At 39.4% G+C, this 18,460-nt stretch overlaps 1 protein-coding gene across 1 annotated transcript; it reads right to left on the reverse strand.

The window, feature by feature from the left end:
• Positions 1 to 993: 993 nt before the first annotated feature.
• On the reverse strand, positions 994 to 14,479 carry LOC128928602 (putative tetratricopeptide repeat protein 41). Its single transcript, XM_054238795.2, is given in 2 exon segments — positions 994 to 7,054; positions 7,057 to 14,479. Coding segments are annotated over 2 exon segments (819 nt in total). The 5' UTR covers positions 7,571 to 14,479; the 3' UTR covers positions 994 to 6,749.
• Positions 14,480 to 18,460: the final 3,981 nt, after the last annotated feature.

Genomic DNA, 18,460 nt, shown 5'->3' on the forward strand with positions numbered 1-18,460 from the left:
TTTAGCCAGCTTCACAGAATGTTTCTATGTTCACCGTCAGTGGTTTCATTTAGCAAATCCTTTTTCTAGATAGGACTCCCGAAGCCTCCCTGTGCTTTTAAGTCTCTGAAGTTGTCTTCACATTATCAACATAACCAACTCATTGGCAGTGGGGAGTGGTTTAGAGTCTGGTTTCTTTGTTTCTATTATTTAAAGCATGAGCATTTTATTAATCTTAATTCCATTGTGAACTGCTGAATTTTCATCCTTAGTGAGAAGGTTACAACAGTATTTGTTTCAATGGATAACTGTTACTCTCCGGGCTGTTTCTGACTGAGCTGTGTTGTTTATGCCTGAAGTACCTGTGTTATATGCTACATGTCACTGAATTCTGGTATTTATACATGTCTGTATATGCAAGCATACTAATTTACAGTGATATTTTGCTGTATTTGCCAGTATGTTTATATGAAAATTTTGGTCTCGGAAAATGGTGGGTGCTGTGTGGCTTGTATTTGGATATGTGTATTTATTTGTATATAATTATGTATTTACCTTTATATTAACTTGTTTGGAGGTATGCTTATGTCAGTGTATGAGTGTATGTTCAGTCCCTATTTATACTTAAAAATAACTCACATTGCTAAAGTTATTTTTTAAAGTTGATTTTTTTGGTGTTTATGGTTGGCCCTCTGTCCACACATTCTGCATCTGCAAACTCAGACAACCATCTATCAAAAGTATTCAAAAAAATTTCAATAAAAAATTAAAAAATAATAATGTGGCCAGGCGGGTGGATCACAAGGTCAAGAAATCGAGACCATCCTGGTCAACAAGGTGAAACCCCATCTCTACTAAAAATACAAAAATTAGCTGGGAATGGTGGCGCACGTCTGTAGTTCCAGCTACTCAGGAGGCTAAGGCAGGAGAATTGCTTGAACCCAGGAGGAGGTTGCGGTGAGCCGAGATCGCGCCATTGCACTCCAGCCTGGGTAACAAGAACGAACCTCCGTCTCAAAAAAAGAATAATAATAATAATAATAATAATCTAACAATTAAAAATACAAATTAAAAACCAATACTGTATAACAACTATTTGGACAGCATTTACACTGTAGGTATTATAAATAATTTAGAGGTGATTTAAAGTATTTGGGAGAATCTGTAGGTTACATGCAAATACGATGCCATTTTATAAAAGAGACATGAGCATCCAAGGATTTTGGTATCCGTGAGGGTCCTGGAACCAATCCCCCAGAAATACCAAAGGACACTATTTTAAAATAAACCTACTTCTTTCTTTACCTTTTTGTCAACTGTTGCCTTGGGTTTACTTATTTAGGAATGCACTTCTGCCGAAAGTTTACCAACGTGTTACTGCTCGCAGGAGACTGTATTAAAATAATGTAAAAGATAAAAAAAAAAAAAGAACATTCTTTTTCTGTTGACCTAGACACACCATTCAGGAACTTCAGGTACAGAGCATTGTTTCCAAACAGCAAAGCAAACAAAGCCCTGAATGTTTTCATGTATGTGATATAAAAGGACTTATTTAATTGTTGTATTTTAATTGAGCACAATAATTTGAGTTGTTCAACTGCAATAAAATTTATTACATTTATCATCCACTCTGAAACACTTAAAATCATAACCTAAGTGAGAAACAATTCATAGGCTACAAAAGTCACCATTTTAAAGTGTGCCCTTCCATGGGTTTCATTATATTCACAAGGTTGTACAAACATCACTGCTATCTAATCCCAGAACATTTTCAGCACCCCCAAAAAGAAACTCTGTACCTACTAAGAATCATTCTCCATTTTTTGCTACTCTCTTCCCCCAACAGCCACTAATCAACTTTCTGTCTCTGTAAATTTGTCTGCTTAAACCCAACATCCTTAACACACGACCTACATGTTTCTCCTGTAGTCTGAAAATACTGATGGAGCACCATGTTGTATTAACGGAATAAACTGTCTTCCTCTTCGCATGGGTTCCCAGAACCACAAGAATGTTGGTAGCCCTATCCCTGAGTGAACTAGACCAGTAGGTTCTGAACCTAGGGCAGCAATGGTGAAAGACAGCCCTTAGCCATCCCAGCACTGCAGTTTTATTTCAAAGCACAAATCTCTCACAGGACACGAGATACATGGTAAGAGCTGGAAAATGAGAATGGAAGAAATAACACTATCCTAAGAACCTCCCGTTTCCAGGGATGAGACTAGCAGGGATACCATGGATAACCCCAGCTCTCTCATTGCTGGCCTCAGCCTCCTAATGGTGGTGAACACTGTATTTCACCACCCAGGGTGAGAAAGATATGGAGGTTTTATTGTAGAGGACACTGGATAAAACAATAAAGGAGTGTATATATTGGGTAAGATAACCGGTTTTTTTCTTTAGAGATGGAGACCTACCATGTTACCCAGGATGGGCTCAAACTCAGGCTCAAGGGATCCTCCTGCCTCAGCCTCCTGAGTAATTGGGATTACAGGCATACACCACCATGCCCAGCTCAAGATAAGCTGATTCTTTACACACAAACACAAATAATAATATGGTCCATATCATTTTCATAAGTGCTAGCTGAATATCTGAATGTAATTAATAATGAGCTGATGATACATGTGGAAGCTCTTTGTAAATTACACAATATTATGCAGATGCATTACTCATATTTCATCATCTAATTTTTTATCTTTAAAGTCACTCCATCATTCTCAAAAATTACTTAGACAACCTTTGATGTATGGGAGAAAAAAGAAGCTGGTTCCCTGAACTCTGGAAGTGTCTAATCTTCTTGAGGACACTGGAAGAAACTATGTGAGATACCAGAAAAGCTTTGCGAAATGCAGAGTGATATTGGATAAGAAAATTCTAACCCTGGGGTGACACCTTTAGGGGGTGTCCCTTGCAGGAAGGGATGAGCATAGAATGGGGAAAGTTAGAAAAGGCATTTCAAGTGTGGGGGATTGCGTTTACCAAAGTCAGGCTGTTCTGCCTGAGCTTGGGATTTCTTGACATCTTACCTGGGGACAACATCTAAACTGGAACCTGCTGCTGTATTGTTAAAATCAAATTCCACATCCTTCAAGGCAAAATTTTCCAAGATTTCAAAGGTCCTGTTTGACTCCTTGGAAATAACAAACATTTGCTCGCACTTCTCAGAAAATTCTTCATGTTAGGAACGTTCAAAGTTGTGCTTGCAATCTTGATAGTCAAAAAGATACATTTTAATAACTTAGATTTGTAGTTTCACATTTTCGATTGCACATGTTATTACAAATGCCCAGGAAGGTATCTCTGTAACTGTATCACCTTCTATTTGGCTCCATATTTCACAGCCCATTCAATATACGAATGAAAGAAAACTACAGGAAAACAATTGAATTTTTCTTCTGCTTTTGTACACAGAATCCTACTTAGGATTCCAAGTTATTTCATGACCTCAGAATGACAAGGGCAAAAAAAAAAATAGGCTTGCTATGCAATGCAAGTCATTTTTTCAAACAGTTAGCTAAGTAGGAAGTTATCTAATTCAGTCTTGTGAGGTATGTATGTGTGCCAATCTATGACAGAGGTTAAGGGAGTGGGGTATATTTTTAGGGCAAATTCCCTAATAAGGATGACAGCCATGGCAGCTCTGCCACTGGGCAAGTTTTTAAAACTCTTTGGTAAAATAAGCAGGAAGGGCCAGAAAATGGATGATTTCTGAAGTTTCTTCCAGTTTCAATTTACTGCAATTCTAAATTCATTGCCTAATTTAAGTCAGGGTGTTCTGGGCTCCCAAAATGCCCTCCTGTCTCTGGAGACACCCATGTTCCCTTTTTTTTTTTTTTTTTTTTTAAGGAGTGAAGGCTGTTATCAACACATGCAGGAAAAGAAACACCAGAGAGGTTACTCTGACTGGTTCCCAAAATACTCACATTATACCTTCATAGTTAACTGGGCTGCCTCATGGCTCAGACAGGACCAGAACGGACCTGGAGGATCCACAGGCTGGCCAAGATCAGCTTCGAGTTTCAAGATCTTAAACAGAATTTGGATGACCACACAGTCTAACAGTCCTCTTGCACTAACCCTGAACCTCATGCACTAGTCTCAGAGATCTTCAAGGACCTCAGAAGTACTTCTATGGGTCAAGAGTGTAAACTAATAGTTCCATATTGTCTTACAATAACTACCAGCTGCACAATTGGCCTATCACTACCCTAACTGTGGACTATGAGATTTTGGAGTTACCTAAGTGATTAAAGAGCACTGAAGATCCAAAAAAGAAAGAATTTACGACTTCTTTCTAATGGAAGGAAGCATTATTTTTAAATAATCCATCCATTCCATGCCTTCTAATTCAGACATTTAGACCAGATAGATACATTCAAGAATAAAGTCTAAAACAAGCTAACCTTTCAGCGATATCCAAAATCAAAGACTAAGAATATTACAGAGCAATAATATGACCTTAACCCCAAAACCCAGAAAGGCTATATTCTTGAACACATTAGCGGATATTAATCAACAGATGCAGTTCAGGTTGATATGACTAAAAGAATATTAATGTTAACCACATTTCTGACTTTAACCAAACGTATATATTCTTCTAGAACCCACTTGTTATTATTCATCCTCACTAGTTATTAACTCTGTGCCTGATATGTGCCCAGTGCTGTTTTTAGTGGTTTACATAATTACTCTCAAAGTGGCTAATGTTAACCCATTTTACAGAAGAAAAACCTATGGTTTATCAATATTAAGTAATGCATTCACGGTCACATAGCTAGGAGCTGAAAAACACAATATTCAAGGACATGTCTGTTGGATTCTAAAACCCCAAGCCTGTTATAAATATGTGGGTTCTTTTTGGCTGCTCAACATCCAATCACCCTCCCCTAGTTTCAGTAACAGCCCTAGATTATCACTGGGGATCTACCCAACCCAAATCTCAGTTCATACAATTCCAATGAGTCTAACTCCACTTCTAGGTCCAACTAGCCAATCAGAGCATCACATTCCCTCGGCACCAGTGATTGAATCAGATGAAAGCATATGGCCCAGGTCAGGCTAATCAGAGCCAGAAAGACTCAGTGTTAGGAATGCTAGGACTTTGAGCCATTTCTGCTGGACTTGAACCTGGAGCTACTATGGCCCATCTTCCTCTGCCGTCACGATAGAGGAGCCAAGGTGATGAGCTAACATCAGGACAGCAGGGCCAGGCTGAGAAGTAGTCAGAGACAAGGATCTGGTAACATGATTGGAGCAAATGAATGAAGCCTGAGCTGAATCAGACTTAATCCCGGCTTTGTAGTTATATAAGCTAATAAATTCTCTTTCTGTTGAAATTGGTTTGAGTCACTTGCAACCAAGAGTTGAGACTGATACAATGTTCTTTTTCCAGGTCCAGATGATTTGGCTTCTAGGCAGAGTTTTGTCTAGCCTGCAGAGGTTTGTCTTCACCACCACCACTGAATTCAAATGACTCTCCTGCTCAGTACAGATCCATCTGCTCCCTATCACATTACAAGGACTATTGTGTGCCTGGTCCCTGAAAGTATTTGAGAATGTACCGCCTGCCACCATTTTGCCTCCTTATGTTAATTGGGCCCTTTCATCAGGAATTCATAACCTTTTTTGGGTCGTTAGCCTTCTGAGAATCTGATCAAAGACACAGGCCATCTTCTTATCCCCAAAACACACACAGGCATATAAACATTCTATTTTCCATACAATTTCATATTATTTTCATATATTCTGTTTTTCATATAATCATCACAGATCCCTCCTGAAGTCTGTCTAGGTGACAGACTCTTTTCTTTTTAATCTGGTTCGTGTCCACAGGAAATTATTTCCCAAAATAATGGTAATCATTTCACTTAGAGGCAATATGATCAGGCAATGATTCTCAAACTTTAACTTACATGTAAAGCTCCTGGTCATCCGTTAAAATGCAAATTTTAATTCAGTTGACCTGAAACGGGGCTCAAGATTCTACCTTTCTAACAAGCTCCCTAGGTGATGCCGAGGCTGCCAATCCATTAATCACACTTACATAAAAAAAGGTGAAAGAGAGCAGCCACAGATTTTAGAGTAAGAGGGATCTGGTTTCAAATCCGAGATTGGTCCCTCACTAGTTTTGTGACATTGGTAAGCCACTTCACTGCTACACAGCAGCTTTCATTTGCTCATCTGCAGAATCAGAATTATAATACTTATCTTGCAGGGTTAAACCTTGAAGATTAAATGTAATAAAATAACCAAAGCACCAAAAAATGAATAAAAGTTGATTCTCTTCTTCTTAGCTGAGGATTTCTCCACCTCATCACTATTGACATTTTTGGTTGGGTAATTCTTTATTATGGGGCTGTCCTGTGCACTGTAGATGCTTGTCAGTATCCCTGGCCTCTCCCCACTAGATGCCAGTAGCTCTCCCCCAATTGTGACAACCAAAAATGTTTTCAGACATGGCCAAATGTCCCTTGAGGGAGCAAAATCAGCCGTGGTTGAGAACCACTGCTCTAGACTCACTTATTAACTGCAGATATTTTGGGTCTTCTCTGAGCTCCTTAACTCCCTAAAAAATCTTCCATAACTGACTCATCACTTGCTCTTATCTTCAGTTGCAAAAATCTTCAAAGTGGAGAAAGAACAAGAACATAATAATAATTTTTAAATGTTTAAGGAATATTTGCAATCATTTAAAAATTCCTTCACAAGGAAGAACTACAAAAATATTACCTTTATGTTGATAACAGACTTAGTTATCTCTACATTTACTAACCTACATTTTCAATCTTTGCAGTGGCTGGATGAAGTTTTTCTATCACAACTGACCAGTCCTTGAAAACCAGCTCACCCAACTGGTGGAGATCACTGTAAAATCTCACAGGGAGCCCTTTACTAATAATCTTGGCCTTAAGCTTTCCAATCCTCAATTTTTCCTCTTCGTTCATCGATGAACTTGAGGGTAGCCTCTCTTCCTTTTCCTCATAATCTAAACCCTTCAGCAGGGTGGCTCCAGTCCTAAAGCAAAAATACTGAAATCGAGATTGATTCAGAAATGCTGCTTGGATTATCTCTTCATCAGACTGCAGTTGGGATTCTCCAGAACCCAAGGATAACCATTTTTTGCAGCAACGTAGAGATTCTGTTCTACTTTGGATAAGTTTGACAAGTGAGTCACTGTGGAGGTCATGAAATGTGAGTAGTCAGGGAGGAAGTTTCCGTATGTCTGACCCAGCATGCAGATGAAAAAGGGAAAGCAGCTGTCCACATAGTCAAGGCAGAGCTTCAGCTGCTGGGAACAAAGACAAGAATACTGTCTTAACAGGTGGGTGGGTGAGGATTTCGGGGCCTTCAGTGCTGACCAACTCAGGTCCACGACTTTGAAATGTGTGCCCTAGGAATTGCAGAGTTCATTAAGCTGAGGGATGATGTTGTTTGCCAAGAAGTCTCTCTCTTCTTGAAAATCATTCGGAGTCGAACAGATGTAAGGCTGAATGGGTTTCTGGGGCTTTTGAAAAAATTGGGTATACCTCTCTATATTCTCATTTGTCTTCTGGCTCATTTCTGTTTGCTTAGAGACAATGCTATGCATAAAATATAACAATTTTCATCGTGGCACAGCCACCGATCTCCACTGCTTCTACGTCTTCCTCCCAATTATGTTTGCTATGGACACATGGAAATATTTCTTGAAAATGGATTCTTATCAGTATTGGAAGGTGAGAGATGCCAACCAAGGGACAGGTCAGAGTTGAAAAACAATCCAGTTTAAGTTAGGACTGAAAAAGAAAAAACATTCATTTTAAGTTACAGGCAGTGCGTGTCTCCCCTCTTCTTCCAAAGCTTTTGCTGAAGAACTGAGAACCAGAAGGTGAGTGGGCACAGGCCAGAGGCCTCCCCTTCTTTCCCCAAGCCTCCCATTCTACCTTCTCAGTGTCCCTGCGGCCAGCTGCTACTTCTGTCCCGTATACATTTGGGAGTTATGCAAGGGCACTTGCTGACAGTGTGAAAAAGAAAACAAACCCAGAAAAGGAGCCCAGTGTCTGTAAGAGCAGAACAAACCAAGGAAGACCCATGACTGTGACCAGAAGCAAGAATGAAAGCAGGTATGAAGATGAAGTGAGGACAGGAGGAACAAAGGTCCTGGACTGAAAGCAGCTGGCAGCTGAAAGGCAAGGAAATCTGCATCTAAGAACCTGGTAGAATTCAGGGAATTTTTTTTTAATCTTAAGTTATGCAGGCTCATACAACATTCCACTCACCTCCACGAATTTAATTCCACTGAGTTAACATGCACCCTCCAACAAAGTCATAGCTATGCTTGCAAGAGCTCAGAAAAAAAAACATGGTAACCTACTTTTATGAGCTTTTTCTTGATATGACTCATTTCCATGCCAAATACTGCTTTCCTTTGGTTACGTTTATTGCTTTCACTTGTGGAAAAATCATATCACGTTATAGAACAATTTTTCATCAAGATCACCTGACAATAATATAATGCAGTACCTTTTTAAAAAGTGTTAACCCTTCACATGGAATTGTCCTCACAATCCTATGATAGCTAGGATTACCACCCTACTTTATGCATGACGAAGCACAAGTGCAGACAGGATAAACAGCAAATCCAAAGTCAGTGAGCTAGGAAGTGGAGAGCCAGGATTGAAACACGGGTCATTCTGACTCCAGAACACATACAGTATCATGCCTCCATAGTATAAAGATAAGACCCTGGGTCATGCAGACACTATAAAATTGGTGGGTGGGAAGCACCTATCCAATAAGCAGTACTGCAATAAATAGGTGGCAATGTAAAAAAGAGGAATTTAGACCATAATCTCATACCATTAAAAAAAAATTCTGAAAGATGGCAGAATAGACAGCAGGGGGATTTTATTAATAGACATCTCACCAGTCATGCAGGAGGCTCAAGATAGATTATTGGCCCTTGCAGACTCTACCTTCTTGTATTCCCCAATGATCAAAGGTCATTCCTATTTTATTCACTACCAGTTCATTATCAATAGATATATCAACAGAATTACACTAAGAGATGAGTCAAATATTGGAAACTTTGAATAAGTTTTAAATAGCTATGAGTAATTGGTTATGAAAAGCTAGTGGAGGGCCAGGTGTGGTGGCTTATGCCTGTAATCCCAGCACTTTAGGAGGCCAAGGCAGGTAGATCACCTGAGGTCAGGAGTTTGAGACCAACATGACCAACATGGTGAAACCCTATCTCTACTAAAAATACAAAATTAGCCAGGGGAGGTGGCACATGCCTATAATCCCAGCTACTCAGGAGGTTGATGCAGGAGAATCGCTTGAACCCAGGAAACAGAGGTTGCAGTGAGCCAAGATCACACCATTGCACTCCAGCCTGAGAAACAAGAATAAAACTCCATCTCAAAAAAAATTAAAGAAAGGAAGAAAGAAAGCTAATGGAAAATATGTAAAACATGCATATTTTGTTGGATATAAAGTTTCAGCAAAGAGATGAAATGGAGGTAAAGTTTCAGCAAAGAGATGAAAACCATGAGAAAGAATCAAATGAAAACATCAGAAAGAAAAAACATGGTATCAGAGATGAATTCCTTCATCAGTCTTTTTAGAAGACTAAACACAGCAAAGGAAAGAATCAGAAAATGTGAAGATGGGACAACAGAAATCCAAACTAAAACACAAAGAGGAAAACGTAGAGGAAAAAACCACCAAGCACCCAAGAACTATGGGACAACTTCATCTATTCCAAATAGATAAAATTGAAGTACTAGAATGAGAAAAGAGTGAGATAATGAGGCAGAAGGCAGCTGAGGGGAGGGAAGGAAATAGCTAGAATGTTCCAAAATAATGAAAGACATCAAACCACAAATCCAAGAAACTCATATAAACCCAAGCAGCATAAATACAAAAAAAAAGAGAAAATTAAAAAAAAAAATAAAACACCTAGACACATTACATAGAGAAACAAAAGATAACTGAGTGAATTCCTTTTTTTTTTTTTTTTGTAGAGACAGGGTCTCACTTTGTTGCCCAGGCTAGTCTCAAGCTCTTAGCTTCAAGCAATCCTCCCACCTCAGTCTCCAAAGTGTTGAGATTATAGGTGAAGCCACTGCCCCAGCCAAGTGAATTCTTTAAAGTACTGACTAGGGAAAAAAAACGGTCAACCCACAATTATGTATCAGGTGAAATGTCTATAAAAATGAAGGAAAACTGAAGACTTTTTCAGACAAACAAAACTAAGTAAATTGACCACCAGTAGGCCTGTGCAATAACAAACGTTAAAAGGGTGTAAACCCTAGAGTAACTAACACAAATTTTAAGAAGAAACATAACTAATAAGCCAATAGGATAGCTCAACTGGCATCATTCAAAATAATCAATTAGTGCAAAAGAATGTTGAAAAAGAGAGAAAAATAAACAGATGGGACAAACAGAAAACAAATAGCAAGATGGCAGATTGAAATCCCATGACATCAATAATTAAACTAGATTGTTTCTCCTAGGCAGCTGTAATGGGATCTTGCTTTTTAGATCTTATCTCATAATCCCTCCCCATTTTTTTAAATCTTATCTCATAAGATTTAATTTAATAATATAGGCCCCCTAGTTTACTTTTAAATAGTATTTGCACAGTATATCTTTTTCCAACCTTTGTTTCATCTGTCTCTTTATATAGGCAGCATGTAGTGCTGAGATAAGATTATGAGATAAGATTTAAAAAGCAAGACCCCACTACATGCTGCCTAGAAGAAATCTACTCTAAATATAAAGAGACAGATGAAATAAAAGGTTGGAAAAAATACACTGTGCAAACACTATTTAAAACTAAACTAGGGGGCCTATATTATTATTCAGAAAAAAACAGCAGACTGCAGAATAAGGACTACTATATGAATAGAGAGTGACATTACATTACATTACATAATAACAAATATAAAAATAACTCATAGATCAAAAAGAAAGTTAAAAAAATTAGAATGATTATAGAAGGCAGCTCATTTAGTTGGAGACAATTTTGGGAGAAAACGCTATAAATGGAAAGGGGCACAAGGAAACTAGAATGATGGAAATGTTCTATATCCAAATTATAGTGGTGGTTACACAGGTATAGATATTCATCAAAGTTTATCAATTGAACACTTTAAATGCATGCATTTTATTGAATATAGATTATACCAAAATAAAGTTGATTCTTTAAAAATCCGAGAACTATATAGCAAGAAGAAAATGTTTGTGTTAAGTGAAAAAAAGAAAAAAATTAGTTATAGACCATAATAATAACAATGTGAATAAATCACTGCTAAATATGGGAGACAGCATAGTATAGAGATTGAAGGTCCAAGCTCAGAAGACCAATTCCCTGGATTCAAGTCCTTACAGTCAGTTTCTTAAATCCACTGTGCTTCAGTTTCCTCATCTGTAAAATAGGGATAACATTATATTGCAGAGTGGTTGAAAAGTTTAAAGAAGTTACTAGATGCAAAATGCTTAGAACAGTGCCTAGAAACAAATACTCAACAAATATTAATCATTATTATTAAAATGAATGCACACAAGGGAAAAAGGAAAAAAAAAAACAACATGGCAGCTGTCTTAGAATACTCATATTATGGCCAGGTATGGGGGCTCACACCTGTAATCCCAGCACTTTGGGAGGCTGAGGCAGGTATATCATGAGGTCAGGAGTTCAAGATCAGCCTGACCAAGATGGTGAAACCCTGTATTGACTAAAAATACAAAAATTAGCTGGGTGTGATGGTGGACACCTATAATCCCAGCTACTCAGGAGGCTGAAGCAGGGAATTGCTTGAACCCGGGAGGTGGAGGTTGCAGTGAGCCAAGATGGTGCCACTGCACTCCACCCTGAGTGACAGAGCAAGCCTATGTCTAAAAAAGAAAAAAAAAAGAAAGAAAATAATACTCGTATTATGGCAAAACTGCTTCTCTAATCAAAATTACTATAAAGTTATTTTATAATTAAAACTTTAAAAAATAGTCCTCTCCATACTCTGCTTCACAATTGCTGATAAAAAAAATTTTTCCCAGTTTTCACAGGAGGAAGAAATTAACAACAGAAAGCAGGAAGCTAAATGAAAAAAGGAGTTATTTTTGAGTGGATAGAAAACACAGAAAAATAGGACATGTGTTTTTATTTTTTTATTTTTTGAGACAGGGTATTGCTCTGTCAACTCAGGCTGGAGTGCAGTGGCATCATTGCTCACAGCAGCCTCAAACACCTGGGATCATGCAATCCTCCTGCCTGTCTCTCGAACAGCTGAGACTACAGATATGTGCCACTGTGCCTAGCTAAGTTTTTTTTTTTTAAAGGTCTCACTACGTTTCCCAGGCTGGTCTTGAACTCCTAGCCTCAAGCGATCCTCCTGTGTCAACCACCCAAAGTGGTATGCACCATGCCTGGTGTATTTTTCTTTAAAACAACTCAACTCAAAAAAATTTTACGCTGGCCAGGCGCAGTGGCTCACACCTGTAACCTCAACACTTTGGGAGGCCGAGGTGGGCGGATCATGAGGTCAGAAGTTCGAGAGCAGCCTGGTCAATATGATGAAACCCTGTCTCTACTAAAATTACACACACAAAAATTAGCCAGATGTGGTGGCACACGCCTGTAGTCCCAGCTACTCGGGAGGCTGAGGCAGGAGCATCACTTGAACCCATGAGGCAGAGGTTGTAGTGAGCCAAGATTGGGCCACTGCACTCTAGCCTGGGCAAAAGAGTGACATTCTATCTCAAAAAAACAAAACAAAACAAAATTTTACTAGAAATATTTCATTATTACTGTAAGTGGGGGGGAAAACCCTTATATGGCACAAATAGACAGTAGCTGTAAAAATAAATGCATTAAGGCCAGGTGTCAGAATCCCAACACTTCAGGAGGCCAAAGAGGGAGGACTGCTTGAGCCCAGGAATGTCCAGCCTGCAGTGAAGTATGATGCAACAGCTGCGCTCCAGCCTGAGTGACAGCGAGGCCCTGTCTCTAAAGAAGTAAGTGCATTTAAAAGAAAACAATGTAATTAAATTCTAGTTAAATATAGTTCTTTTTATTGGAAAGGGAGATTAACATGTACTTAGAGGTACCAAACTGACTTTCTCTTCCCATAATCAGTAAGACTGAAACAGAATTGAAAAGGTTCAACTTTTGCACTAGAGAATCAATGTTATTTAATATTTTGTCCCTGGCCCACCTGATAGCAGCAACTGGCATCACAGTGGCGCCTCCTTCTTTGTTTGGTACACTCCCAGAGGTCGAGCATGGACTTCAGAGTCATATAAACCTTGCCTCGGGGTCTGACTCTGACAGTTTTTGCAGCTGTAAATCTGGAATACTGACTGTACCCATGTGATGAGATTAAATGAGGCCTTTTATAATAAGCACCTCATAAACCTTTGTCTTTTAAAAATTTTTTGTTTTAACACTGTGAAGGTAGACTTCTCATTAAGAAATTGTGGCCAGGCATGGTGGTTCACGCCTGTAATCCCAGCACTTTGGGAGGCCGAGGTGAGTGGATCACTAGAGGTCAGGAGTTCTAGAGCAGCCTGGCCAACATGGTGAAACCCCATCTTTAAAAAAAAAAAAAAGAAATATCCTTCCCGGGCCAGGCGCGGTGGTTCATGCCTGTAATCCCAGCACTTTGGGAGGCCGAGGCGGGTGGATCACAAGGTCAAGAGGTCGAGACCATCCTGGTTAACATGGTGAAACCCCGTCTCTACTAAAAATACAAAACATTAGCTGGGCACAGTGGTGCGTGCCTGTAATCCCAGCTACTCAGGAGGCTGAGGCAGGAGAATTGCCTGAACCCAGAGGCAGAGGTTGCAGTGAGCCGAGATCACGCCATTGCACTCCAGCCTGGGTAACAAGAGCGAAACTCCGTCTCAAAAAAAAAAAAAAAAGAAATATCCTTCCCAACAGATTCTCAATCAAGCTATTACTGTTTAATACACATTTTAGAATCTGCAAGTTCTACACAAAGTCCTCAATAAATGTTTGCTATTCCTATTATTATTTCTGCTGCAAATGTCTAAATTCATATTTTGTGATAAAGCAGCCTCAATAATATCACTGCATGTATTGTAGCTCTTTTTTTTTTGAGACAGAGTCTCGCAAGGTCGCCTGGGCTGCAGTGCAATGGCACGATCTCGGCTCACTGCAACCTCCACCTCCTGGGTTCAAGCAATTCTCCTATCTCAGCCTCCCAAGTAGTTGGGATTACAGGCGCCTGCCACCATGCCTGGCTAATTTTTTTGTATTTTTAGTAGAGATGGGGTTTCACTATGTTGCCAGGCTGGTCTCAAACTCCTGACTTCATGATCCGCCCACCTCAGACTCCCAAAGCGCTGGGATTACAGGCATGAGCCACTACACCCGGCCTTAGCATAGCTCTTTATAACTAAAAGTTATAAGACAATCTATTAACTAGTCAAAAAAGCTTCTGACCTTTTTCAGAAATTTATTGCAACATTTTAAGGCTTAGAAATTTCTATATTCAAATCCCGCCTCACACCCACCCCACAATCATTTTAGTATCATTTTATTAATTTTACCCGACAGCCCCAAGTTGTATTTTTTTTTTTTTTTAAAAAGTTTCTTATAGCCTGGCCAAATGGTGAAATTCCGTCTCTACCAAAGAATATGAAAATTAGCCACGTGTGGTGGCACACGCCTGTAGTCCCAGCTACTCAGAAGGCTGAGATGGAAGAACTACTTGAACCCAGGGGGCGGAGGCTATAGAGAGCCAAGATCATGCCACTGCATTCCAGCCTGGGCAACAGAGTGAGACCCTGTCTCAAAAAAAAAAAGAAGTTTCTTAAGCTTAAAATGTAAATTGATGGGAATGCAAGTTTGTGCAACTTTCCTAGGGGCAATCTGTCAGTGTATAGCCAAAGCCTTGTAAAACAAATCGTATACTTTTACCAAGCATTCCAATTTTAGGATATTATTCTATTTGTCTATAAGAATTTCCCTCTATGGCCAGGCACAGTGGCTCATGCCTATAATCCCAGCACTTTGGGAGGCCGAGGCGGGTGGATCACGAGGTCAAGAGATCGAGACCATCCTGGTCAACATGGTGAAACTCTTTCTCTACTAAAAATACAAAAATTAGCTGGGCATGGTGGTGTGCACCTGTAGTCCCAGCTACTCGGGAGGCTGAGGCAGGAGAATTGCTTGAACCCAGAAGGCGGAGGTTGCAGTGAGCCAAGATTGTGCCATTGCACTTCAGTCTGGGTAACAACAGCAAAACTCCGTCTCAAAAAAAAAAAGAATTTACCTCTAAGGATTTTCACCGAAGCAATATTTATAATGATTTTAAAACTGGTAACAAACTAAAGGTCTAACAATAATAAATTGGATATCTTGTGGAAAATGTTTACCACGTTGGTAAGTGAAAAAGATAGTTACAAAACAGTATTATTGTGTGATCCCATTTTTAACTTAAAATGTGTTAAATATTAATAAAGACATCAAGATGCTAATAGTGACATATCTGATTAAAGTAAATGGGTTATTTTAATTTTCTCCCTTTAATTATTTTTTTTTTTTTGAGGAGTCTCTCTCTGTCACCAAGTCTGGAGTGCAGTGGCACCATCTGAGCTCAATGCAACCTCCGCCTCCTGGGTTCAAGGGATTCTCCTGCCTCAGCCTCCCAGGTAGCTGGGATTAACACCACACCCGGCTAATTTTTGTATTTTAGTAGAGACTGGGTTTCACCACGTTGGCCAGGCTAGTCTCAAACTCCTGACCTCAAGTGATCCACCCGCCTTGACCTCCCAAAGTACTGGAATTATAGGCAGGAGCACAGCCCATAAAAGACTGGTAAATATCCATGAAAATTTGAATCCACGAACTCTTTCACCTAACTGTTCCAAAACTAACAACTGACTCTCCAGATAAACTTGCACAAACAGAAAATGTTGTGTGCATTAAAACATTCCTTGCAGCACTGACTGTAATAGCAACAAGCTGGAAAACATTCAAAGGCCTATCAAATAGGAGTAGATAAAAAGGGACAAGACATCTAAAATCTATTAAATGAAATAACCTAGTGTGGATTGTACTATTTAATCATTTAATATTTCCAATTTTATTACACATACCTGTATGTACACATACATACACACACTAGAACATTTCTGGAAGCATGCATTAAAAAACCTCTATCAGAAGAAACCTCTACAGATTAAGAACAGTAGAGTAGGGGAAGCCTGGAATGTTTACCTTTGAACTTGTGTTTTTCTGTGCCAATTAATTTTTTTAACCAGGAAAATCAATTAGTTTTATAATTTAAAGCCAAAAGCAAGAATTGTGTAATTACATAATTTCTAAGATTCCTTCTAGCGCTAAAACTCCAGTAAGTCCTTAATATGAATTATTATCAACATGGCTGATTTGATCACTCAAAATATTGAATATATTTACCAAATTTTTAATTTAACAAATCCCTATTTGAAATTCAGTTCTGCTTGTGCTCTGCTAGGATCCAAAATTGACAGGGGACAACTGGATACATATTTTTAAATTGATCTATTTTTCTAAGGCAGATTCTAGGGAGATTGTTTATTTTTAATTGATAGGAAATGAAATATAAGCTACAAGACTATGGATGAATTTAATTTATGGCAGATTGAAACGTTCTTATTGCATGTAAGAAAGTCAGAGAACCCAGAGGTTTTTTTATTAGCAGCTGCAGGTAACTATTTTATAAATCCAAAGTTAGTTCTCAAGGAGGGTAATATGGTGTGAGCTGGGGTAAGAGGGTGTAGGGAAAAGACCACAAGTAACTCAAAATTGCAGCTAAAACTTGTCAAAAGAGTATATAATGTAAATTTAGTTGTAATCACATCCAATATTTAGAAACGCTATTGCTCTATAGCGCAAAATAATACAAGTTCCATAGTTTGGAAACACTGAACATCATATAAATTTCTTGATGAGAAACAACCAAAAGGTTAATATGGGAAAATAATTATGGTTGCTTAACATCTTCGCTGAAATCTGATCTTTTGGAAACATGACGATGGGACCAAGGACTTCAGCATCTACTATGTAGATCTACATCTACATTCAACTGTGACAATTTCAAGCAGAACTGCCCTTCTCCCAGAACCACGAAAGAGGCTGAAGGAGATACTTGAGAAACAATTAATTTAAAGGCATCAGATAGATATCCAGCAACCAGGATTTGAAGAGACAAGATTTCAGAGAGAAGGGAAGCTTTGAGAAGTGAACCCTACCTTCTCCTGTTGCCTTTCCCCCTTGAAGTGTTTGCTGATTCTTATGCCACACAGAACGAATATTCTTAGAAGGCACAATGCTGAGAAGCTCAGCAAAGCTCAGCGGCTTCATGGTGCTTGCTAGTGTTAGATGGACAAAAATTGGAGCTCAGAGCCTACCCAGGAGGAAGAGGCATGGGAAACACCCTAGGCTTTCTGTTACACGTTTTCTGGATGCTCATTCTTGGTTAAGAAGGTGTCTCCCGCCAGGTGCAGTGGCTCACGCCTGTAATCCCAGCACTTTGGGAGGCTGAGGCGGGTGGTTCACGAGGTCAGGAGTTCAAGACCAGCCTGGCCAACATGGTGAAACTCTATCTCTACTAAAAATACAAAAATTGGCTGGGTGTGGTGGCACACACCTGTAATCCCAGCTACTCGGGAGGCTGAGGCAGGAATTTCACTTGAACCCAGGAGGCAGAAGTTGCAGTGAGCTGAGATTTCACCGCTGCACTCCAGCCTGGGTAACAAAGACTCCATTTCAAAAAAAAAATAAGGCCTCTCCCATCTCTGCCTTGTATACTCACAGGCTCTCTTAATTTCTTGTAAGCAGGAATTTATTTTTTATATGGTGCAAGATAGGAGTTTAACTATTTTGATTGAGATGGATAACCAGTCAAGGTTAGCATCATTTATGATATTAACTATCCTTTCCCCTCCAAACTGAAATATCGCTTTTGTCTTATCTTAAATGGAAACAATCTATTTTTAGATTATTTGGTTGCACTGATTTTGTTTTTGAAATGGAGTCTTGCTCTATCACCCACGCTGGAGTGCAGTGCCACAATTTCCACTCACTGCAACCTCTGCCTGCTGGACTCAAGCAATTCTCCCGTCTCAGCCTCCTGAGTAGCTGGGATTATAGGTGCACACCACCACGCCTGGCTAATTCTTGTATTTTTAATAGAGACGGGTTTTACCACATTGCCCAGGCTGGCCTTGAACTCCTGACCTCAAGTGATCTACCTACCTCAGCCTCCCAAAGTGCTGGGATTACAGGCATGAGCCTCTCCATCTGGCCGGTTGCATTGATCTGTTTGTATATTCAAATATGTCAGGGACACATCATTCTTTTCCACCGTACAGCATCTGAATCCCATTCTTATGTGAGGGAAACCCCCACCTTATGATTCTGAGCCTCCCAGAAGAGAAGCTGAAAATGCCATGTAAAACCCTTCCCAGCTTCCCTTGCAACTAA

The sequence above is a fragment of the Callithrix jacchus genome, chromosome 9, assembly GCF_049354715.1.
Source record: "Callithrix jacchus isolate 240 chromosome 9, calJac240_pri, whole genome shotgun sequence".
NCBI classification, from domain to species: Eukaryota; Metazoa; Chordata; class Mammalia; order Primates; family Cebidae; genus Callithrix; species Callithrix jacchus.